Source organism: Tinamus guttatus, unplaced genomic scaffold, assembly GCF_059628265.1.
Source record: "Tinamus guttatus ecotype Peru unplaced genomic scaffold, ASM5962826v1 Tinamus_guttatus_pri_ptg001083l, whole genome shotgun sequence".
In the NCBI taxonomy this organism is placed as follows: domain Eukaryota; kingdom Metazoa; phylum Chordata; class Aves; order Tinamiformes; family Tinamidae; genus Tinamus; species Tinamus guttatus.
Genome location: NW_028289617.1, coordinates 835,634 through 860,991, shown reverse-complemented (window position 1 = coordinate 860,991; position 25,358 = coordinate 835,634). Strand labels below are relative to the sequence as shown.

Sequence of the window (25,358 nt, the reverse complement as noted above, 5' to 3'; positions counted from 1 at the left end):
GTCGGCACATGCGATCTTTATTTCCTTCCAGTCCGTGAGAGGGGTTCCTCCCCTTCGCGGTTTTTCTTTAATTCGGATGGGAATATTTTGGCTCTCAGCTCTGTTTACCTTCATTTCCTCCTCCCTTAAGTTTGAATCAGTTGTGACCCACTCGTCCTCACTAGTGTCTGACCCGGAGTCGGAACTCGACTGACTGGTCACTTCCGGGCTCCGGTACTTTCTCGTTGGGCTCCGGCCCCGCCTACTTCCGTCCCGCCCACTTCCGTTGCGGGCGGGCTGTTCCCCCCTCCTTGGCTCGCCCCGCCTCCTACTCACAGAGGCGTTTTGTGAAATGGCCGCTCTGATCGGTTCTCAGCGCCTCACTCGGGCCTCCCTCACCTGGCCGGTCACCCGAACCACCTTTCTCCTCCTTGTTGTCCTCCTCTCTTGTTTATCTAACGGTTCCCGTCTGTTCCCGCCAGGAGCATCCTCACCCCGCCCTTCTCCTTGTGGCTCAGCGCCATTTTGGGGGGCATAGGGTGGTGGCCTGGCCCAGACGTCCCCAAGCTCTGACATCTTTTCAATGTTCCTAGCTTCCTTGGCTAGCTCGCCCCAAACAGATTTCGGCTGTTTTTGCTCCTCTGTAAGTGGGACGGGGTTCAGGAATTGAGGGGACGTATCGCCCTCTTGCAGATCTTTAGGCTCAGCAGAATCACCATCATATGGGGGGTGCAAAGTCTGTGCGGCTGCCCCGACTCCCATTTTCGGGGTGACCAACAGTCCCCTGCTCTTGTATAGGTTTTCTGCAACGCCTGTACAACTTTTCCCCAAGCCTTAAGGTTTTTCCCACAACCCGAAGACATCGTCTCCTCAACTAACACCTTGGTACATTTGTCCCACACTTCTGGGTGGAGAATATCCACCGGTTGGTCTATAACCTTAATTTTTAAAAGCCTCGCAACAGCGAGAGTAAAATCTTTGGGTTTACAATCAATACCCCCTGAATACCTGCCTGAAGTCCAAGGGCTCGATCTTGATGTTCTCTGCAGGGAAGAGGAGCAGGGTCAGCGCTGCAGCAAAGCGGGTGGCTGGAGCCAGGTGTGAGGGAAGAGCGCCCCTCTTTACGGTGCCGTCTTTGCAACCCCATCCTGTAGAGGAGCACCCACCCGCTGCCCACCAGAGGGGACAAGGGAAATGGAGGGTGGCCCAGTGCTGCCAACTCACCGGGAACAGTCACCTTGGGGCGTTTCAGCCACTGTTGCCAGGCTGGGTTCGGGGCCAGCTTGAAGATGGGTCTTCGGACCATCAGCACTTTTTCTGGCCCCAGCCACAGTGGCTCTTGCACCACACAGAAGGTGCCAAGCCCCGTAATCAGCACACCCTGCAGAGGCAAAAGACAAGGTGAAGGCATCAGCCTTCTGGAGATGGCCCAAGTGACGGGTGTCAGCGTGTGGGGCTGATGTCCCTCCTCCTGATGTTGCTGCTGCTGAGGAACTGTGGGGCAAGAGGGAGTCCTTGGGAAGCTTTGGAGGAGAGTCACTTTTCCAGGATTTTGTCCTTGGCCTGATCCAAGAATTTCCCAACATCCCAGAACTTGAGAAGATGCCAGAGTTCACTGAGGACGTAAAAGTAGGAAAATATCTCCATCTCTCGGCTTGGTCTCCTCCCTTTTGTCACCATGGGGCAAAGAGCTGAGGTGCCCCATAGTTTCCCCCACAGAACTGCACACGCTGTCTCTGCCGGCTTGCTGAGGAGCTGCTCTGGTACGCAAACCCTCCAAGATGCCCCAGTCCCAGCCCTCGAGGGGTCCTCAGCCCCCATTTTTAGACTGCAGAGCCCAGGGCTGGTGTGGAGCAGGGAGAGGGGCAGGGGGGTAGGACCAAGGACTGTGGGCACCTGACCCCTGGGGAAGCAGCTCCCCAAGGCCTCACCCTCCACGGAGACTTCTGTGCCACGTGCTTTAGGTGACCCTGCGTGTGCAGGGGTTGGACTGGATGATCCCTAGAGGTCCCTTCCAGCCTTCAGCATTCTGTGATTCTGTGATTCTATGATCTTGCTCAGCCTGTGTCATTGGGGGAGTGTCCCAAGCTGTGAAGCCCCCGGCTGGACCTGGAGGGCACCTTGGTGGCTGGTCCTCCTTGTGCCGCAGAGCCCTGTCCCATGTATCACAGTTTAGCTTCTGTTTTTTCATATTTTCCCTCCCTTTTTGCTTATTTTCATTTTTATTTCCATTTTTTTTGCATTGTTGTCTTTTTTGTTTTCACCTTTTCAATGCTTTCTTTCCCCTTTCATTTCCAGCTCCCTCTTTTATCTTTTTTTCTTTTGTTATCACTCCTTTTATCCTTTATTTCCCTATTTCTCCCTTTTTGGATTTTTTCTTTGCTTTTCTCCTTTTTAGCTGTATCCTTTTTTCTGCCTCTCATTTTTTCCTTCATTCCTCGCCCCCTTTTACCTTTTTCTTTTCCCCTCTCTTCTAGTTTTTTCTTTTGTTCCCCCTTTAATAATTTTTCATGTTTTTTCTCTTTTTGTTTTTTCCTTCATTTTTCCTCTTTTTCATTCATTCTCCCCCTCTTTCAGCTTTTCTCTTTCCTTCTCCCTCTAATTTTCAGCCTTTTATTCCATTTCTCCCTCCTTTTTAGCTTTTTCTTTCATTTTTCCCCCTTTTTTTCCTCATGGTACTATTATTTCGGTGAAGTTACTTTGACAGGTTCCTATTCAGAAAAGAGGTACCCACACTGTTTTTAAGCCATTGGTGATGGAGGGAGGCTTGCGGGGACCGAGGCTCAGGAAAAGTCCCAATGTTGGGTCTGTCGTGTGTAATTTGTGGGGGTGCCAAGGGGGGACGTGGAGGTGCAGAGGGGGCAGGAGGCAGCGGGGCAGGACAAGGACAGGAGGGTGGGAACTTCCGTACAAAGTTTTAATGGCGCCGTTGGATGCGACGCGACGGCCCGGACGCCTGGGCCCCTCGTCCTGCCCCACAAGTGGCTTCGGGTGAAGCTGAGTTGGGGGGCCCAGGCGTCCGGGAAGGGCCCAGGCATCTGATGAGGGCCCAGGCATCCGGGAAGGGCCCAGGCGTCCGAGGAGGGCCCAGGCGTCTGAGAAGGGGCCCAGGAATTAGTGGAGTATTAATGGGAATCAAAGTGTCCTCGAGGGTTATAACGGGGTATTAACCCCTTTAATCTGGGGGTATTAATGCCTTACTGAAGTATTAATGGGTATCAAGGTGTCCTTGAGGGTTGTAATGGGGTATTAACCAGTTTTACTGGGGAGTATTAATGGGGTATTAATGCCTTACTGAGGTATTAATGGGTATCACAGGGTTTGCAAGAGAGTATTGATGGCAAAAAGTACTGCTCACCGCCCGTGAATCAGGACCTGGAGGTCCTCAAGTCGAAGTCCTTTTTTCCAGATTGTTTTTGATTCTTGCTGTTCTCCTAAGTCTGGTGCTGAGTGAGGATCTTTTGTTTTTTTTCTTTTGTGTTTGTCTTTTATTTTTCCTTATCAGGACTGGAAAATGTCCAAGCTCGTACTACAACATCCGCTTCTGGCCACTCTGGTATACTGGTGAGTTGTCAGTGCCCAACAATGAGTTTTGGTGAGGAGGGAATGTTTTGTGCTTTCCTTTTCTTGCTGGAGAAAACGTTTTAAAGGCAGTTTAAGAAAAAACCTAAATATCAGAACTTCATTTAATTTGCTTTTATCCCTCATTGTAGTGACAGGAAAGGGTGTATGAGCAGCTGTGTTGTGGGGCTGCATGCCATTTCCAAATAATGGAAGTTCCTTTCAACGGACTAGACTCCAAAGGAGCTGTATCAAATCCTCTTAGAGGATGGAAAGGAGAAAGAGGGAGGCAAATGTGGAGATGAGTGACAGAAGGTTCGGCCTGTGCGGAAAATCTTGCTGTCGAGAACTGAATGTCCACAAAGGAGACAGAGGAGTCCTAAAACTTTATTCGAATGAAGGGTGAGTCTGTGAGACTGTGGGGTCTCTCCAATTGCTGGAGGCTGCAGCCTCCCTTTATCCTAATTCCCCATCCGAGGGACGCCCTCTCCTTTTCCCCATTAGCTAAGGTACAAACAGCCCCAGAGGTGCAGGAAACTCCAGCCCCACGTCGAAAGGAAGCTCATGGTGGAGGAGGACCCAGCTGCCCCTGGCCCAGAGAGGCTCTCTGACCCTCCACACAGGGCTCCCAGGATCCATACAGGCCTTGCAGCATCCCAGGCGTGGTGCTTGGTGGTGGAGAACATCGCCACAGCCAGCAATAAGTAGCCTCTGGCCAGAGAAGGTCACGCCTGGCTGGCTTGCCCCACCATCCTTGTGCTCTCCATCCTTGTGCTCCCATCCCTGCTGCCAGCCTCTGCCTCCTGCCCGACCACTCACCTTCCTTGTGCGCTTGCACCTCACAGGATGCCCGTTGCTGGGCTGGGAGCAGGCGTTCGCCTGCCTCTCCTTCTCCATCTCCAGGGCACTTGCTCTGGATTGCTGCTCTGGGAACAAATGGGAGCTGCTCCTTTTGCTGGAGCTTCTCTCCTCAGTGTGACCCTGAAGGTGGTGCTCTAGCCCAGCACAGACTTGGTCGCCATGGGCACTGCCGCATCACAATGGCCCTGGGGACATGATGCCACTGCCATCACAAAGCCCTGGCGGTTGCCATGGGGACTCCCAGAGGTATGTCCTGGTGGTGGCCAAGGGCACCCACAACTCATCTCAGTGCCTTAGTAGTCACCGAGGGGAGTCCCAGAGCCCTCATTTCATCTTTCCATCCCAGGCCCTAATCCATTCCAATCCCTCAGAGATATGGGTGTCTCTGAGACCCCTGACCTTGGCCAGCCATTGAGCTGACAGTTCCAAATCCACAGGTCCCTTCTTTAGAAAGAGTGTCAGAATAGCAGAGTCTTTGAGCCTGCAATGGGGGAGACAGCTGGAGGTAGGAATCCAATACCCTGCTGAAGGCAGGTCCCAGGACAGGTGTTGTCATTGGGCCTTTTCCAGTGAAGTTTTGATTATCTCTGAGGACAGAAGATTTGAGAACCTCTTTGAGCCCCTGTGCCATAGTTTGGCCTCCCTCATGGGTTTGTATTTGGGAGAGCACAGCCAGTGGGGCCACAGACATGTGCTGCTCCTCTTTTTGAAACAGTGGAGACCATGCCTGTGTACCAGATCCCATTTGGGCTCTCCAGTTCTGCAAAGAAATGAACAAATGGGAGGGGGTTCAGCACAGGGACACCAAGTTGGTCAGGGTACATGCTGGAGTGTGGGACAGATAAGGAGAGGCTGGATCTTCATGCTGTGCACTAGTACCTTGTGGAGGGCACAGAGCAGCAGGATTTTCTTGGAGGGGCACACTAATTGCATGGAAGGCAGCAGGGAAAATATGGACAATGGGAAATTCTTCTCAGATGTTAAGAACAAATCTTTTTCTTCACAAAGTGTGGGATAGGAATGCAGAGAGATTCTCAGATCTTCATCCTCAGAAATCCCCTAATACAGACTCAGGGAATCTGCTCTCCTGAGACAGGCTCTACAGGGTCTTTGCTTTAAAAGTCTTCAGCAAGGTTTCTTGGTCTGTGGTGTTTGAGATGGAGATGATGTGTCAATAAAGAGCAAACATGCTCTTAACACGTCTTCCTTCCTTCCTTGCAGAGGGCATGAGACGGGCCTGTAATTTCTGGTAGACTCCAAAACCATGAGTCTGGCCGGGTAGAAAATCTGGGCAAGTTCCTCCAGATCCCCATTAATTTTGCCCAGCTTTCCTTCCTCTGACCCTGAGGAAAGCGTTTTCTCATCTTGTACCGTAGTTAGTTCTCGACATATTCCATGACACCTGCAGGTAGTGTTTTTCCCCTGGGTTCAGTTCCTGGCACCCTGCCTCTCTTTGGGATCTCTAGAGCCCTGGCACTCTGAATCTCTCCCACTTTGACCCCGGTGCCTCAGGACAGGCCCCCACACTGCGGTGCTGCTGTGCGGACTCCCATATGGAGCCTGTAAGGCACTGCCGGCCTCAGGAGCTGCATTTTGTCTTGTTCAGAAACTCGTGGGGTGACCATCTCACCTCTCCCCAACTGCCAAAGCTTGTGAGCACCCCTACAGCCAACATCCCTGCTAGACGTTTTATGTAGTCCTGGGGCAAATCTTGCAGAAGATACAACTCATCTGCCTTGAATCCTGTCAGAGATGTGGCATTCCAAGCCACTACCAAGGAAAACATGACCTTTACTCATTTCTTTGGGTTGCTTATTCAGCTTCTAGCATCTTTTCTACGGCACAGTGAGCCCCACTCTACACCCTGAGTTCTCTCGCCCTTCTCTCCCCTGTCTTCTCTGTGTCTGCTCAGTCTGCTCTGTCCACCAGGATCATAAGAAGTATTGGTTAGGGAGCTCCCTTGAAGCCACGACAAGTTGTGGAGCTGAAGGCCTGATGGAGGAAGTCTGGGACGTAGCTATTTCCCCTGTCCCCTCCTGCTCCTGGCCTGAGGGTTCAGGAAGGCCCAGTGCTGTCGGTGTTGGTGGGTTGGGTTTCCTATGACATCCTCAGCTCCTGCTTGGGTTGCTCTGAGCAGCCAGAAAAATCTCTCCTCTCTAGGAAATAGCATCAGAGGATTTTTCCTACTTTTGTGGAAAAGCTGAGGCAGGTCTGGGATCTCCAAAAGGAGCATGGCCCACATCATGACCCAGGAGATGTGTGGCTCTCTCATTCCCGTGTGTCCTGCTTAAACTGACAGTTTCTAACACCATCTTTACAGGACACGAGCTGGCCGTTGTAAAGCCACAGTATTGGGACTCCTTTTACTCTGTTCACTCAGAGCCCCAGCCACTGGTTTGCACTTCAGAGAGCTTAAAGCTTGCTCAGTCTTTTCAGTAAGGCTTTCCCTTGTGGCCAGGGGGCCTCATTGTTGACATTGTGGACTTAGCCTACAATCAAAGGGCATAAATCTTATTTATGGAATTATTTCATGCTTTATTTCTGTTTCTTTGTAATTGAGAAAAATCCTGGGCCTATTTGGAGCTAGTTCTCTAAGGAAAGCAGTTGAGAGTTGGGGCAGATGAGCTGTAACCTTCAGTTTCAGACATGAGAGGAATAGGGAAGCTTCTAACAGGAGTGATGGAAGTCCCAGGTGGCTGATGAGAGAAATGTCAGGGCTGGGGAGGCAGAGGGAAGAGTGTCCATACAGTGCCTGAGCTCTGGGACACTCTTTTCCCTACATGCACAGACTTCATTGGGAGTCACTCTGGATTGATACAGTTTGGAGGGTGTTGCTGTCACTTAACTCTGAAAGCTGAATATTAATAATAGCAATAAAAACCTTTAAGGGCAGAAATACTTGCATGTTGTTGATGTCTCCAACTTTCAGCTACACTCCTGAAACCTCTCCAATTAGCCTTGCAAGACCTGATGAAAATCACAAGGGCAGACATAGTTGGTCAAAGCTTTTTGCTTTTTAATGAGCCCCATAGTGCGTTTGGTGCTGAGCCCATGAACCTCAGTTACTGAGAGGAGACTGAACAAAATGTTAAAGAATTCAAAGTCAGAAGCAACCTCCAAAGTTCTGTAGAACATTAATGGATCCCACTGAGAGTCGTTAGCAGCAAAGATTCCCCAGGGGCTGATTGGAGGAGAAAACTGTGATCACTGGTAACAGGTAGGTAGAGGAAATGTGCAGGTGGTTCTGATCCCACGTTAACCCTTGATGTGTTTGATCAGGCAGAATGCCCAAGCTCGGTCACTGAGCTTCCTCAAAGGGAGATCCTTTCCCCCACATGTTTTCCAGGTCCTCCTGGGGATGTTATGTGGGTGGGGGTGTGCAGTGCTCAGTGCAGGGCAATGATACGACACCTTTCAAGGTGTTGGCAAGGGGGACAATGAGGCCCCAGTGCCTCCTGGTAGGTCTTGGTGGCAGAGAAAACAGTCATAGCCAATAGGATGCCAACCTTATTTGGGGTGTTTGAGCTTTGGCAGTGCCTTTCGCTGTATCCACCACGGTCTGTCCTATGCTGGTTCAAACCTGCGGCTGTGCCCATGCAGCCTATAAACGCCCAGCCTGCTTCCTCACTTTGCTCTCACACGGGATCTCCTTCCCTTCACTAATGTCTCTCCATCCCCACTAGCTGTTCCTTGTAACACAAAGCCAAGGGATGATCCTTGCGTCCTGGTGGGTGGCCTGTTGCACCACAGCACCAGCCTTCAAGTGACATTTCCTCATTCTAATGCACAGTCTGACATTTCCAAGATGGGGATTTTCCAGGATATTTCATTTTTTCATGCGGCTTCCCACTACCAAGGAAATCTCCTGGCAGCCCCACAATGTGGGGAAGAATATAACCTTGTCTATGAAGACAGAGCAGAACATGAGGAACTGGGGACTGGCCTGAAGAGAAGGGCCTGCATGTTACAAGGGATGCCATATGAGCCAGTGGTGCATGTTCATGTGAATAAGGCCAGACACTTATGGGGCTGCATTAGTGGTAGCATGGCTACCCAGAGGAGGGGAGCTGTTATCCCTCTCCAAGGGGGTCTTTGCGTGAAGGCAGTGGTGGGAATCAGTTTTGGGGAGCAGGTGTGAAAACCAAGGTGTCCTAGGGTGCTTGCCCACCAACCATTTCTGAAAGGTCTGATTTTTCTCTTGTTTTCCTTTTGAATGTGCTAGGAACATGGTGGCTGTGCTGGACACCCCATGCACTTGACATGGCCTAGTAGACCTGTTGTCATTTCATGAAATCAATGGTCTGCAGTGAATTATGCAAGGTCTTTGCAATGTCTGGTTCTGCAGAGGTCTGAGCGAGTGGAGCTCTAGAGGGTCGTAGGCACTGAGATGTCAGATGGCCAAGAAGATTCTCCACCTGGCTGATGCAGGAGAGTCTTGGACCAACCTTTGTCCCTTCTGAAGTCCAAAGGGGTGAGCGTGTGTGTATAGCTGACTCCCTGCCACCATCTCCACTGACTACAATGAGAGCTTGGACAAGGAACTCTCATGCACATAGCTATTTTCTAGACCCCAAAAGTTGGGCAAACAGAATCCTTTTCTGAGACTGTGGAGTGTTAGATGTGCTGGCATTAGGTGTCCTGCTGTACTCCTCCAGATTAGGTCCTGAAGCACGAGGAAATGGACTTGTGCTGTTCTTGCCCCTGTGCATGTGTTCTGTCTGCTTATGAGATGGGAGCAGGGTCTTGTAGAGTAGGACACGTCCACCTCTCTTAGATAACCATCCTCTGATGAGACCAAGTGCAATGTCTCAGTCTCTCTCCACGGCTAACAGAGAGACCATCAGTGACCATTTTGTGGACGTGAGTGGACGTTTGCCATAGGTGGCAGGGGTGACCTTTCAGTACCTTTCAGGAACCATCAGCCCTGGAGCCCTGTGACCATCTCGGGAATGCACAAGGGACAGAAAACGTCCCGTCTTCAGTTGGGTCCCTGCTCCTGAGCTGGGCCTGGCTCCTGGGACTGTGGGAGCCCATGGCAACCTGGCAGGCTCTGCAGAGAGACAGCTCTGCCCAGGAGCAGCTCCTCATAAAGGAGCACCAAGACTCAGGGCACTGCCCGCAGGCACCAGGCTGGGATGAGTCACTCATAAGTGAAAGGCAGTAGGGAATGGGAGGACAGCTGAGAGTCTCAGGGCAGGGAGAAATCTTCCCAACCCTTGACATGGTAAGTTTATGTCTGCAGGGCAACAGTGCTGTGGGTCCTGCAGGGAGCTTCTGAACTTGGCACCTTCAGATCAATAGGATGTGTCAGGGTGTCTCTCCCAGTCTCTCCTGTTTGAATTAGGAGGTTGCATTAGAGCAGGGATTCCCAGCCACACGTTCAGAGGGACAGGGCATCACAACTGCCCTCTAACAGGGACGGTGCTGGGATGCACCCAGGTCTGTATGGGCTGTAATTCAGAGCCATGTCCCTGTGTCCCAGGGTGCTGTGTGCCGGGGCAGTGACTCTGCCCCCTGCAAGGATCAGCACTCAGTCTGCCCGGGGAAATCCCCATGGTGCTGCAGGGAGATGCTCTGGGTGGGAGGAGAGACCCCCATCAGGGCAGGCTCATTTTCTGAAGGAGCCTTTCCAAGAGAACAGTCAAGGCAGTGTTAATGTTAAAGACAAGGAGCTTTCAGGAGTCTGTTTTCAGTTTCATCCTTTTTGTTAAGGGCCAGGGGTGTATGGAAAGGAGATGCCAGGTTGGGGCGGGAGACTGAGACTCCCAGTTCCTTAAATGGAGAGATCTGTGGGGAACCTCAGCAAGTCCCTTACCCCTCTCTGACTGCAGACAGCACCAGCATCACCTTCTCTGGCCTCACCAGGGTCTGGCTGACCTTCTCCTCCCCACCTGCAAACACAGAGATGTCCCTGGGCTGCTGCAGAGCAGGGTGAGTGTCCAGAAGGTGGGACAGTGTCTGTGACACTGACAGGGAGAAGACATGGGGCAGAGGAAGATCTGCCAGCAGGAAAAGCTCCAGCAGTGGAGATACAATCAGCAAATGGGAGGGAGCTATAAACATAATTGCTATGAGAGGTGGGATTTGGATCATCCCAGTCAGTCCCTGCAACGGAGACGTCTTCCTCTAAGCAAAGCCCCGTGTCTCCTCTCCCACCCCTCAAGGCCATGGGGTGCTGTCCACGAGCCCCCTCCTTGGTAGAAGAGGGGCTGCGTCTCTCCTGCAGCCTGGTCCTTTCCCAGTGCAGGACAAGGGGACTGAGAGGGACTGTCCTCAGATGTCACTGTCTGGGGGGTGACGTGCACAGCTGGGGGAGGTGAAGGCTTTCCTCAGTGCTCCTCTGTCTGCTGCTCCTTACTTTCCCTTGCCAGAAGGTTCATACTGTTGCTCTTCCGTCCTTCACCTGTCTGTGCTGATCTGGTTTTGCTCTCTGGAGCTAAGGAGGGGAATTCAGCTGCAGTTCAGGCAGTAACTTCCCTCTCCCACTGCATTCCCTCAAACAACAGTGAAGACATTTAGGTGATGTGAGGATGGGGTCCGTCTTAGTGGAAATGAGATGCCCAGAAGGAGTTAGTTCAGCCCCTGCCTTCACTGCACTGTTCCTCTTCCTTGCTGGAGTGGGAACTGCTGTGACTAATTCCGGTCCAGACACCTCTGTTGAAGAGAGCAAACTGGAAAGGGGGTTAGATTAATCCCTCCTAGTGATCTTCCATCTCAAACAGAGCTGTCATGAGTGTGGTCTCTCTCCCTCTCCCTCTCCCTCTCTTTCTCTCTCTCTGTCTCAATAATAAGTAGAGAATATTCCCACTTCCCTTCACTCCACCAAATCCCCTTCACTCAGGTCACAGTACCCATCCCCAGGTGTCCCCTGCAAATGCATGAGTCAACTTGACACCTCCTTTTATACCCCCCAGTAGAGCAGGACTGACTGCCCTGGAAGCAGGCAGAGAGGCAGAGCACACTCACCCAGCACAAACCAGAGGTCAAAAAAGGGAGCAGAACAAGGTAAAGGAAAGAACCCATGTGGGGGTACCATGAGGAGTGGAATGGATTTTATTCAGAGAAGCTTGTTCTAACTTTAACTTGTTGATGCTTTTTCCTCATTGGAGAGTGCACTGAACCGAGATTAAATGTCCAACAGCAGCTCCCTCAACGAGTTCCTCCTCCTGGGATTCGCAGATAGGCGGGAGCTGCAGCTCTTGCATTTCTCGCTCTTCCTGGGCATCTACCTGGCTGCCCTCCTGGCCAACGGCCTCATCATCACAGCCGTAGCCTGTGACCACCACCTCCACACCCCCATGTACTTCTTCCTCCTCAACCTCTCCCTCCTTGACCTTGGCTCCATCTCCACCACTCTCCCCAAATCCATGCACAATTCCCTGTGGGACACCAGGGCCATCTCATACTTGGGATGCGCTGCCCAGATCTTTCTGTTTGTCTTTTTTATGTCAGCAGAGTATTCTCTCCTCATAGTCATGGCCTATGACTGCTACGTTGCCATCTGCAGACCCCTGCACTACAGGACCCTGCTGGGCAGCAGAGCTTGTGTCAAAATGGCAGCAGCTGCCTGGGCCAGTGGTTTCCTCACTGCTCTCCTGCACACTGGGAACACATTTTCCCTACCCCTCTGCCAAGGCAATGAGGTGGAGCAGTTCTTCTGTGAGATCCCCCAGATCCTCAAGCTCTCCTGCTCAGACTCCTACCTCAGGGAAGTTGGGCTTCTTGGGGTTAGTGTCTGTTTAGGCTTTGGGTGTTTCATTTTCATTGTAGTGTCCTATGTGCAGATCTTCAGAACAGTGCTGAGGATCCCGTCAGAGCAGGGCCAGCACAAAGCCTTTTCCATGTGCCTCCCACACCTGGCTGTGGTCTCTCTCTTTTTCAGCACTGACATACTTGTCTACCTGAAGCCCTCGTCTGTCTCCTCCCCAACTCTGGATCTCGTGCTGTCCATTCTGTACTCAGTGGTGCCTCCAGCACTGAACCCCCTCATCTACAGCATGAGGAACAAGGAGCTCAGGGACACACTAGAAAAGATGGTTCAATGGATATGAGGTCATTGCCAATACCTGCCCTACGTCCATTCACTCAATAGAATATCCCTCATCAAGGATGTGTGTTATGCATTTATTTCCTTCTTATTTTTTTCTTGTCTATCCATCTCAGACAAATATAATAGGCAAATAAATAAGTATATTCACTTCATTGTATGTCTCCTTGGGAACCTCTCTTTTGAATTGGACCCACATCCTGTGTTGAAGCAGGAAGCCAGGCTTCTTCCCCCTTCTCCAGCAGAGAGGGGGGACTTCAGAGCCCACTGCTCGAGCTCCCTCACATGCCCCTAGTGAAATGAGGAGAGTTTCCTCGTGCAGCGTCTCTTCCAGAACTGGCACCAAGGGAGCTCAGGGGGACAGTGTTAGGCTCAGACGAGTACAGACGGGGTGAGACCATGGGCCCCATGTCCATTAGGAGTGCTCAGTTGTCCCAGGCACCGTCAGGGTGTCATCTCAAACCCCTCTCCTGTGATGGTGGCAGCCAGACGTCGCTATGGGCTCTTCCCTTCTGTCTCCAGTGCTGTAACATTACAAATGGAGGGACAGTGGAGGGGAGGAGACTCAGACAGCAGCCTGTGGGGACAGACCCTCTGCTTGACAATGTCACCCCCACACTCCCACAGCAGGCATTTCCTCACTGCAGCCTTCTCATGGGAACTGCAGCTTTCTGGAGACACATCCCGGCAGAGCAGGACTTTCTCTTTTTAGAGTTGTCCTCTTCATTGCCATGCTGTGCTTTTATGCTCTGTTGTGTGGATATGGCCCAGGAGTTCTCATAACCTGGTGATGCTCTGTTGCGTTGCCATGTGAATGTGTCCTGGAAGCACAGGCAGGACCAGGCAATGGGCACCCTTCTGTCAGCCCTGGCCTCCAGACTAACATTTCCTATAACTAAAGGGCATCTCCTCTGTGATATGTCTGAAACCAGGCATTTATTCACAGGATGGGCTGCAATATGTCCAAGGTGGGGTGCAACCGCAAAAGGGCCTGATTTTCTGATTGTAAGATCTATGGGTTCCAGTGATGAGCTCAGAGTCCCCAGATGAATAGCGATTAGACTGGATTTATGGTTCATCTCTCAGTGACCAGTGGAAATAGGGAACAGTCTCTGAAGTGGCTACCTGGGGCTTTCCCAGAGGAGACCATGCTGATGATAGATGCTTCTGGAGGGGCCCCCAGGAGAGCTCAGGGGATTTCAAGGGAGTGCATATGCCTGGGGACAGGCAATGAGTGGAGCTTCACGAAATGAGGGACAATCAACAGTGGGGTAAGCAGAAGGTAGAGCACTAAATCCAGGTGTACGTATCACAGAATCACAGAATGGTTGAGGTTGGAAGAGACTTAGGGAGATCATCTAGTTCAACACTCCCGCACAAGGAGAGACACCTAGAACACATTGCACAGGGTCGTATCCAGGCAGGTTTTGAGTATCTCCAGAGGAGGAGACTCCACAACCTCTCTGGGCACCCTGTTCCAGGGCTCTGTCACCCTCACAGTAAAGAAGTTCTTCCTCACATGGCAGTGGAACTTCCTGTGTTTTAGTTTATATCCATTACCACTTGTCCTGTCATTGGCCACTACTGAAAAGAGTTTGGCGTCAACATCTTTACATTCTCTCCTCAGGTATTTGTACATGTTGATAAGATCCCTTCTCAATTTTCTCTTCTCCAGACTAAACAGGTCCAGCTCACTTAGTGTTTTCTCATACAAGACATGCTCCAGTCTCTTAATCCTCTTTGTTGCTCTATGCTTGACGCTTTCTAGAAGTTCCACATCCCTTTTGAACCGGGGAGCCCAGAACTGCACACAGTACTCCAGGTGTGACCCCACCAGAGGTGAGAAGAGGAGCAGGATCCCCTCCCTCGACCTGCTGGCAACACTGCTCCTAATGCAGGCCAGGATCCCATTGGCCTTCCTGGCCACAAAGGCACATTGTTGGCAACTGGTTAACTTGTTGTCAACCTGGACTCCCAAATCCCTCTCTGTGGAGCTGCTTTCCAGCAGGTCAGCCCCTTATCTGTACAGAGTTATTCCTGTCCAGGTGCAGGACCCTTCACTTGTCCTGGTTGAACCCTATGAGGTTCCTCTCTACCCAACTCTCCATCCTGTCCAAGTTCCTCTGAATGGCAGCACAGCCCTTTGGAGTGTTGGCCTCTCCACCCAGTTTGGTATTGTCCACAAACTTGCCGAGAGTGCGCTCTGTGCCCTCATCCAAATCACTGATGAGTAAAGTTGAACAGCACTGGAAGCAGTACTGAGCCCTGGGGGACACCACTAGCCACAGGCCTCCACTTAGACTCAGCTCCATTTATCACAACCTTCAGAGCTCTGCCATCCAGCCAGTTCCAGGAAGAATCATGGACTCCTTGCACAGAGGGCGATAGGGCCTCAGGAGATCTGTAGCCCAATCTCCTTGCTCACAGCCTGGTCAGCCCTGGTGTCACACCAGCTTGCTCTGTTTTCATGCACTCTGGTCTTGGAAACCTCTAAGGGAGGAGACTATACAACCTCTCTGGATAACCAATTCCAGTGTTTCATCACAGGGTAAGTGCTCCAGCTCCCCAACTCTAGTGAGGGTCCTTGGCCTAATTTGCTCCCAGTTATCAACATCTTTCTTGTTCCAGGAAACCACACTTGGATGCAGTGTTCTCCATGTGGTCTAATGAACACTGATTAAAGGCATTCACCATTTCCCTTGACCTCCTGGCTGTGCTGCTGCTCATAGCACCATGATTCTTACGGCCTTCTCTGCTGCCAAGGAATGCTGCTGTCTCATGTTTTTCCTCTATCCCCCAGGATGCTCAGGTCTCTTCCAGAGAGCTGCTGCCCCAAGCTCTCTCAGCATCTCCTCACAGGAGAGATCCTCAAGTCCCTTGATCATTTTTGTAGTCCCACACTGGACTCTCTCCAGTAGTTCCATGTCCCTTTTGTAGTGGAGAGCCCAGAACTGGAAACAGGACTCCTCATGTGACCTCAGCAGGGCTAAGTAGAGGGCCAGGATCACCTCTCTCCGTTTGCTGGCAACACTTCCTAACACACCCCAGGCACCTCTCCATGAGCATTCTGAGATGAGGCAGAGTGACTTAGCAATAACATCCAACAGCTACTGCAGCACTCTTGAGTACATCCGAATCTCCAGAAAGTTGAACGAATTTTACTGCGTAGACCATCCTTGTGCTTGGCAGATGTTTTCCTTAAAGACCTGTTGGCTTTCCTGAACTTCCGGGCCCTTCAGAGCTGCCTTCTATGGAATCTCCCACCTGTCGCCTGGGGAGTCTCCTGAACAGGTCAGACCTGTTCCTCTAAGGTCCAGGGTCTGTGCTCCACTCCTGTCCTGCCTCCACTGGACCTGGATATCTGCTTTTCTTACAGTCGCTTAAGGAAAGGATGAAGTGAATATCCCAAGCCTGATGCTTTCCCAGATGTTTTTCTCTCCCCACTCGCCCACCCCCAAATAATATCCAGGACCTGTGATCTACAGCCTTTCTCACGTTGCTTAAAAGGAGCTGTCATCCACCTCCTCACCCTGACTGCATGGTCTGTAGCTCCCATCATGATGTCACCCTTACTCTGATGCTCACCCACAAGCACATGCCCAAACTATTGCCCATCTAATGGAAGCTCTGCATGCATCTGAGCTGCCCCTCCACATAAAACAGCCTCCTCCTCCTTCCTGACAGTCTGCCCTGAAGAGCTTTTACCTCAGCAGCACAGACCTCCAGTTGTGTGAACGGTCCTAATGCATCTCAGTTATTCCAGTAATGTAGAGATCCTGTGATAGTTTATGCTGCGTATGCCAGGCTCCAGGCATTTGCATATATTTGGGCTGCAAAACATCAGGTGTGTCACAGCAAAGAGATTTCTCACAGTGAAACCTGTTACCAAGAGCCAAAGACACTGTGTGCAATGGCCCCACTTGACAGCAGACCATGCTGACGTGGAGAGCAGGTGGCAACGTAAATGGTGAGAGGAGGTTCCTACCGCGAGAGCAAAGCCTGCAGTGCCCAAGGCCAGGGAGAAACAGAGTGTGGCTGTGCAGGAATGGCAGGAGAGGTCTTTGTTGCCTGAGCTGATTTGTAGCACTTTGTAGCCTGTGACAGAGGTGAGCCAATCTCCAGACAGCACAAGGCATCACTGAAGGTGTTCTTGGGCTTGAGTCAGCTGTGATCCAGCCATCCTGGGGTCATCATTAGCCCCATCATATCATCCAGGGTGAAAAGAGGTTCTGTAGGAGCAAAGCAAGAAGCTGTTAACAAAGCAGAGACCAGAGCAGACACCTTGGTGTGACGTGCCTCTCCCATTTGTAGAGCATGCTCGGCTGCAGGAGGGATGGACTTGGCCCAAAGGCACTCGTGGGATCCAGTTGTTGGGCACTGGGAGGGAACCCAAGATGCACTGGGGCACTTTTCCAGCTCCAGCTCCAAAGGGACATGGCTTCCCATAGATACCATGCTGTGTCTGCTAGAGGAGACATTTGGTTATGCCGGACAACACAGGCATCTGTCCTGGCCCAGCCAGCCTATTCCTGTGTCACTGAATGATATGTCTGCAGTGAATTATATTAACTTTTTGCACTGTAATGATCTGCCTGGGTCTCTGCTTTATACTGCATTGTCCTCACATAGTAGTGGAAGGCATCTGGGGCCATTTGGGATGGCAAAGGCCATTTCCCACCTCGTCTTGTCTTGAAGATACCTGAGAATGTGGGTCTCGGATTTGCTCCAGTGGAGCAAACAGACATGGGCACATTTTTGAACCTCCTCTGCCTCTTCAACTGTCCCCAGCTGTTTGTGTGTCATCCCACCCTCCATCACCAGTGATTACAAGGGGAGCTTAGAGAAGGAGTTCCCGTGCAGATGTCAGTGCTGTGCACACTTAAGCATGGGGAAGAAGAATCCCACCTTCTGTGTGTTTGTGGAGTTCAAGGGAGGAATCTGAATCCCATCCCAGATCAGTGACTTCTGAACCAGCATGTGATGCCCAGATTGACTCATCTGAATCCATGAGCCCCCTTCTTGCCCCTGTCTCAGTGTCCTGCCTATTAGGGGCTTCCTAACTAGAGCCTTCCAGAGTGGGACATTTCTAACTTGCATAGATAGTCATCCTCTGACAAAATAGACTGCAAAAATCCTTTTTTCTCCACTCATTAGGAAAGGACAACAAGTGTGATTCTTTCAGTTTACTTCATGCACATTTCCCAGGAGGAAGAGAGACCAAGGACAGAGAAATTGGTGAGTTCAGCTGTTCCTCTGCTCCTGAGCAGGGCCAGGCTCCTGGGACGGAGGCAGCTCGTGGCAGCCTGGCAGCACTGCCCAGAGACAGCCGAGTGCAGGAGCAGCTCCTGTGCCAAGAGCAGCAGGGCTGCGGGCACTGCCTGCTGCTGCGGACAGGGGAGGAGAGAAGGCAGCGAGAGGTGAACGGCAGAGTGGAGCGGGAGCACAGAGGAGAACTGGTGGAGAAAGCGTCACATCCTTTGACATGGTGAGTCTCTGTCTGCAGGGCAATGCTGCTGAGGTTCCTGGAGGGGTGTTCTGACCCCAATCCATGCCATTACAGATCGGGGTTTTAACACTCATTCTCCTGCTCCCTCCTGTGCAGAGAACGGGGAGATGCTTTAGAGCAGCGTTCCTGCCACTCCAACACAGGGACAGGACATGCTGCTCTCTTCTCCCGGGGATGGCTGCAGGGTGTGAAGCTGGGGTGTGCACTGTGGTCTGCCCAGGGCTGTAATTCAGAGCAGCGTCCCTGTGCTCCATGGTGCTGTGAGCCCGGGGCAGTGACTCTGCCACCTGTGAGTGTCAGCACTCAGCCTGCCTGGGGAGCTCCCCATGGCGCTGTGGGGAGAAGGTCTGGGTTAGAAGAGAAACCCCCAGTAGGGTCGCTTGAGCCTCCCATCAAGAGGATGCTGTATTTTCTGCCTTGGGGACATACCAGAGGTGACTTTTCATCAAGAACACCAAGGCAGGGAACCCCTGATAGACAGGGAGTTGTCATGACTCTGTCCTCTCACTTTTATTCTCTTTGAGCGTGGTGAAACAAGCATGGATCTATCAGGTTTAGACAGGGGATGGAGGCTCAGGAACGGTGACACTGAGAGAAGCGCAGTAGTGGGAGGACCTTAGGAAATGCCTTCACCCACAGACAGAGCCAGCATCCCCTTTCCAGCCTCAGCAAGGTTTGTCTCACCCGCAAACACGGAGGTGCCCTGGGCAGGATCCTGCCCCCATGAGGTGTCTGCTGGACAAAGCCTAGGGCCCAATGGGTGGGATGGAGTCTGTGAGCACAGACAGGGCAGACACACAGGGATGGAGGAACAGCTCTGATGGCTCCTTGGGCAGCAGAGTCATGGTCAGAGGGTGAGAGGAAACTGACACCTTTAGCACCTCCTCCCCTCCACCCACCAGCACAACCCTCTGCTCTGCAAGCTGCAGCATCCAGACCATATTTCCTTGGCAGATGGGCATGAAGGAGACTCCTGAGAGCCCCCTTCCCCCAGGCCTGCCTGGCCCTGCCTCTCTTGGCACAAATCAGGGTGTTGCTCTGTGTTTGCCCTTGTCCATCCCTTGGACTCTCTGGGCAGGGGGTTTCTGCTGCAGTCCAGACACCGACGCTGTGGGTCCTGACATGCAGAGTGTCCTTGAGTGTGAAGTGCCCGAACCCCCTCTGCCCTGTGCTGCTTGAAGCCAGGTACTGCGAGGGTCTGGGAATGAACCAACTCTCTCTTCAGGACACCCCATCCTTAAAACATTAGACCTTTTCTCTGTATTTTTGTTGGTTGGGCTGCACGCTGCCCTCCAGAGGGCACAGCTCACCCACTACAGATGAGTCTTCTGGAGGGGCTCCATGGAGAAGCTCTCTAGGTACTGAGGCCACAGCACTGCTGCTGGGCAGGTGCATGGGAACAGCTGGAATAAGTCCAATGTGCTTCTGGCTTGAAGAGGAGGGCTGAGATCTCCCTCAGGGACTCTCAGATAGGGCACCAGGTTGGGCGATCGGCACTTTGAACCTGGATTCCTCTGCACTCCATCAAGTGATTTCTTTCCGTGGTAAAATGAGTGAAATTGTCCTCTAAATCAGAGATGTGAACACAGGGCAGCTGGGAAGAGCTGCCAACTCTTCTCACGCTGCATTAATGCTATAGTGAGTCCTTTTGCCCCTCTATAACCACAGCCATTTACTCAGAGTGCACTAGCAGTGCTGAGGATTTCTGTTTCCTTATGGCAAACTCACCCAGCACCAACCAGAGCTCAAGACACAGACCTCAAAGACCTGGGGCTTGACTGAAATGGAAATTCATAAAGTTTGTGGGGTACAGGAGGGTTTATGAGAAAAATTTACACATGGAAATCTGTTCTAATTTCTCAACAACTCTTCTTCCTTAGACAGTCCTGCAGTGGCCTGAAGGAGAGAATGTCCAACAGCAGCTCTCCCAGTGACTTCCTGCTCCTGCCATTCATAGACATGTGGGAGCTGCAGCTCTTGCACTTCTCGCTCTTCCTGGCCATCTACCTGGCTGCCCTCCTGGCCAACGGCCTCATCATCACAGCCGTAGCCTGCGACCACCACCTCCACACCCCCATGTACTTCTTCCTCCTCAACCTCCCCCTCCTCGACCTTGGATCCATTTCCACCACTCTCCCCAAATCAATGGCCAATTCCCTCTGGAACAGCAGGGGCATTTCCTACTTGGGATATGCTGCCCAGGTCTTTTTAATCTTTTTCTTACTTTCAGCAGAGTTTAATATCCTCACTGTGATGGCCTATGACCGCTACGTTGCCATCTGCAGACCCCTGCACTACGGGACCCTCCTGGACAGCAGAGCTTGTCTGGAAGTGGCAGCAGCTGCCTGGGCCAGTGTGTTACTCAATGCTCTCCTGCACACTGGGAACACATTTTCCCTACCCCTCTGCCAAGGCAATGAGGTGGAGCAGTTCTTCTGTGAGGTCCCCCAGATCCTCAGGCTCTCCTGCTCAGACTCCTACCTCAGGGAAGTTGGGGTTAGTATGGTTAGTCTTTGTTTAGCCTTTGGGTGTTTCACTTTCATTGTGATGTCCTACGTGCAGACCTTTGCTGCCGTGCTGAGGCTCCCCTCTGAGCAGAGCCAGCACAAAGCCTTTTCCATGTGCCTCCCGCACCTGGCCGTGGTCTCCCTGTTTGTCACTACTTCATTTGTGGCCTATCTGAAGCCCCCCATCCCTCTCCTCACCAGTTCTGAATCTGGTGCTGGCTGTTCTGTACTCACTGGTGCCTCCAGCAGTGAACCTCCCCATCTACAGCATTAGGAACAAGGAGCTCAAGGCTGCAATGAGGAAATTGTTTCAGTGGGTTCAACGCTAGCACCAATAACCAACCATGCACATCTACTCATCCCCAGAGTAACTGACATTAAGAATCTGTGTTCTGTGCTCTTCCCTCCTTCCTTCCTTCCTTCCTTCCTTCCTTCCTTCCTTCCTTCCTTCCTTCCTTCCTTCCTTCCTTCCTTCCTTCCTTCCTTCCTTCCTTCCTTCCTTCCTTCCTTCCTTCCTTCCTTCCTTCCTCCCTCCCTCCCTCCCTCCCTCCCTCCCTCCCTCCCTCCCTCCCTCCTTCCTTCCTTCCTTCCTTCCTTCCTTCCTTCCTTCCTTCCTTCCTTCCTTCCTTCCTTCCTTCCTTCCTTCCTTCCTTCCTTCCTTCCTTCCTTCCTTCCTTCCTTCCTCCTTCCCTTCCTCCTCCCTCCCTCCCTTCCTTTCGTCCTTCCTTTGTTCCTTCCTTCATTCCTTCCGTCCTTCCTTCCGTCCTTCCCTCTCCTTTTCCCTTTCTTTCTTTCTTTCTTTCTTTCTTTCTTTCTTTCTTTCTTTCTTTCTTTCTTTCTTTCTTTCTTTCTTTCTTTCTTTCTTTCTTTCTTTCTTTCTTTCTTCATCTAGACGAATCTGTGTAACAAAGAGGAGAAAAAGGGAAGCAGAAATCTGAAGAAAGGAAAAAGGGAGGTGTGGGATGTCCTCCAGTACCTTCGCCCATCTTATCACCAAAATCCATGAGGTGCCACAGCTCCTGTCCCCTCTGCACCTCCTGCTTCTAGTGATAGTGAAGAGGAGGAGGAATGGGACATTTTGTCCCTTTCAAAACAAGAAAAGAAAGGAAGCCAGTAGTACAAGGTGCCAAAAGCCCCAAAGCCAAATAGTAGGTTCCACTGCGAGGCCAGGATCGGCGGGGGCATGGTTTGGATTTGGATTTGTAATCGTGCCATTGACCACGGGGATTAAAAGAAGGGGATTAAAGAAAGAACTACCCCCTTATTTAGATGATCCTATAGGAATTGGGGAAATGATAACTGAATATCTAAGAAATGCAGATTATACTTGGCAGGTTTGGGATTTTCTTTTAGGAATCCTTTTTGGATCCCAGGGAAAGAGGATAATCTTGCAAAAAGCTTGTCAATTATGGGAGGATGAGCACACACAGGCAGGCCAAAATGCAGTTTAGCCTGCCCTCAGCAGAGAGGAAGGACATTGGAGGAGGGAATGCCCACAGAGGCCAAGATATGGGTTGGTAGAGGCAGTAGATTCAGAGGCACTCATTTTACAGGAAAGGTCCTTCAAGGTGTCATGACTGCCCTGGGGATTCAATGGGACTTGCACACCCCTTGGCATCCCCAGAGCTCGGGTAGAGTGGAAAGGATGAACGGGAACATTAAAAAGCATCTTTTGAAATTGGTGTTAGAAACTAAGATGCCGTGGACACAACTTCTCTCATTAGCTTTAGCAAGAATAAGAGCAAAACCGAGGGGAGACATTCAGCTGTCCCCCTTTGAAATAATGTTTGGGATTCCCTATCCTGCTAACACCCAACCTGGAAAGGAGGTAGAGATAAGTGATATATATTTAAAACAATATGTGATCAGAATACTTTCTCTTGTGAAGTCTCTCCAACAGAAGGCCAGCTCGCACAGACCTTCCCCTTGGATTTTGCAGTCCATGATATCCAACCAGGGGATTGAGTCTTGGTCAAAGCATGGAAAGAAGCACTGCTGCTGGCAAAGTGGCGTGGACCTTATCAGGTATTACTAACCACAGAAACATCAATCAAGACAGCTGAGCATGGATGGACTCATCATACCAGAGTTAAGATTTCCAGGAGCCCAGAAATCTGGACTTCTTGGTTAAAGGAAGAGGATGGAAAGCCCCGGCTAACTCACCATAGATCTGTACCGCTGGCTGGGAGTGGGTCCGCAGAATAAATGCTAGGTTGCTGGGTCTGTGGTAGTCCAGGAGTATATGAAGACTACCCATGGGTACTAGACCTATCGAACATAAATTGTTAGTTAGTTCTAGCAGTGCTTAGAAATTGTTTACTTTGTACTTAATTATGTCACCCATTTGCATAGCCCAAAGTGGTTAAAGTTTTTTTTTTTTTTCTTCTTCTTCTTCTTTAACAACCTAAGGGCAAAACCTTGGTAATCACCAGCTTGCGCGGTTCATACAGCAGAACTAGAGGGTTTTTAGTTGCTTAGATTGGCTGTGTGTTGATAAATAAACCGCTCCTTTAAATGTTGCTCCTTGTTTGGAGGTTTGTCACTAGTGGTGGAACCTGGTGGCCCTATGGAGGTGCTGAAGTTTTTTCCCTGGCTCTGTTTTGAAGCTGAGCAGGTTTTCATGCATCCAGACAACGTGTCTATGTGTGTATATGTGTATATACCTCTAGATCAAACAGACGTGCACTCTGGGTCCCTGTGCTCTGGCCTTGGACACTCAGCTTTGGAGGACTCAGACCCCGGGTCTCCGCAGTTCCAGGTAGAATTTGAATTTCCTTCTTTTCTTAGGAACCTTCTTCAAGACACTAGTTCAATGAAGACAGTTCAATGTCAGCTGGAGAAATGATTCCACTGCCTTCAGATGTGTCATCGTCCTCAGATGTGCTTCCATCCTTTTCATTAGACATGGAATTTTAACTTTTCCAGGAAATATGTTCATATGTTTCCTATGTCTGGTCAAATAAAACCTTTAAAAAGGAAGTGTAATAGCATATACAGTGAACAGTGCTATGCTACATCTGCAGCTAAAACTCTACAAAGGAACCGTGATTACATTAACTTTAATGTCAGCACTCTAGAAGCAGAGTGACTTTTCCAGAGAAGGTCATCCGCTCTTATAAAAATCCCACCTCTTTTCCGACCTGTCTTGGGATCTCTCTTTCTGTTGATTGCTGAGATCTTATCTGCACGCTTGCGCATTTGCAGTGATAAACTACTCTTGACAAACTAATGCAGAGATTCTTTTCTCCCTTCTCTCCCCATCCTCTTTCTTTATGGACGCAGTCCCCAGACCTGACAGCAGATGAGGACAAAAGCAATGAGGAAGCGGAAGAAGGTGAGTAACAGCAACCCCGAAGGATCTCCAGGATCTCCGTTGAGGCTGGCTTCTAGATGAGGGTCGCACTTGGTCAACCCTTGCCCTTCTATTGCACTTAGCCCCCAAAGTTTGGAATTCACTGGCCGAAGTCAGCTGAAGCTGTTGTGAGAATAGATTGTTAAATGAAACGTGGGAGTTTGGCAGGTTTCACTGATTTTCAGTGGTTTCACTTGGAACGAAATTACAGAGCTGAGTAAATTTTTGTTACAATGCAAAAACTGAAAGGGAAGGATATTAAAAGTGAATGCATTATAAGAAGCTTCCTATGTAAATAAACACTAGTAAGATCAATTTTATAGCAGTGGAATAAGAACTTCATTCATAACACAAGTATTCCCACAAGTATTCTCCAAGGGTGGTGGAAATTTCATCTTTAGAAAATGTGAAGCTGCACTGAATAGCCACCATATACATCTTACACCATGCTTCCTGAATTGCTTTTTAGCGATTTTTGAATGGACAAACTGTTTACAGACTTACCAGGACTTGGGTATTCACTTCAAAACTTACCGAAAATTGTGACTGGGGATTAAAGAGGCAAACAGACTGCCCGATGCCTCTCATCACATAGGCACAACCAAGCTATCTGTCCTTTCAGCCTTCGTTCCTAAGTTAAGTTTCTGATCATGCGGGGGCCGGGGGGAAAAGTTTGGAAAGCTCAGTTAAGTTTTAGCCTATAAAATGCACTGTAGAATGCCTCCGTGTGTTTGTCAGTGTGATGTGACTCAAACTTTGATTCCTCATGACCTGTATTTTTTTCTTAAAATCTCCTCACTTTACAAAGAATGTCCTGTATCGTGTAGTTTAGTCAGCTGTGAAAGGCAAATGTAGCATGTAAGCATTTTCTTAAGTCAACTTAAAGCCCATTTTAGAATATTCACTGATTAAAAGGCACTTCCAGAGTTACCTTTTTAGGGTTTTGAATCCTTCTAATTTCTAAACCACATTTCCTGCTGGCTGCTTTCTGTGTATTTGTTGCTGTGCCTGCATTGCATGTCATCTTAAGTAGTCTTGTGCCCCTGGAGGAGGTGCTGTTGAAGCACACAGCAATCCTTATTGCCTCCTTTTGCTGGTAACTGGAATTCTTCGTTTGGGATGCTGAACACTTCCTTTTGTGAGCAGGCTAGAAAGTTGCCTTCATAGCTTCCCGCTTAGGTCCAAATTCCTTTTTTTCAAGTAGAGCAGAAAAAATGGATCTTTTGTGTATATGCAGTGCCTTGATAAAGTTTCTATACAGGCACAAAGTACGTGCATGTCAGGTGCTCTGCATATTTGTGACTGATTTTCTTGGTTCTTTTAAGCAGGGAAACTTGATGTATGCTTCCAAGAAGAATGAAGCTGCTGAAAAAGCTTATGCAACTCAGGAGATAGGTTAATTCTGTCTTTAAGTTATCTTTACTGCTCACAGAAGTGAGCTAACTACTGGATAATTTCCATGTGTGCATAATTCTCTATTGCCATCGGGGTTACAAGCCAGAGGGATGGATGTCAGGGCTGGGCTGGGCTGGGCTGAGCTCAGGA

General features: G+C 50.3%; 2 protein-coding genes across 2 annotated transcripts in view; one reads left to right on the top strand and one right to left on the bottom strand.

The window, feature by feature from the left end:
• The window catches only part of LOC148590839 (uncharacterized), a 191,267-nt gene extending 187,041 nt beyond the window's left edge, over nucleotides 1-4,226 (bottom strand). The window contains exons 1-3 of the mRNA XM_088538416.1: nucleotides 4,182-4,226; nucleotides 1,204-1,360; nucleotides 988-1,022 (exon numbers count right to left, since the gene is read on the bottom strand). Of these exons, the coding sequence (XP_088394542.1) occupies nucleotides 988-1,022; nucleotides 1,204-1,360; nucleotides 4,182-4,226 (237 nt within the window). The remainder of the gene's footprint in view (nucleotides 1-987; nucleotides 1,023-1,203; nucleotides 1,361-4,181) is intronic.
• Nucleotides 4,227-11,531: 7,305 nt separating this feature from the next.
• On the top strand, nucleotides 11,532-12,452 carry LOC148590838 (olfactory receptor 14A16-like). Its single transcript, XM_088538419.1, has one exon. It carries the CDS (start codon nucleotides 11,532-11,534, stop codon nucleotides 12,450-12,452), a length of 921 nt encoding a protein of 306 aa, XP_088394545.1.
• Nucleotides 12,453-25,358: the final 12,906 nt, after the last annotated feature.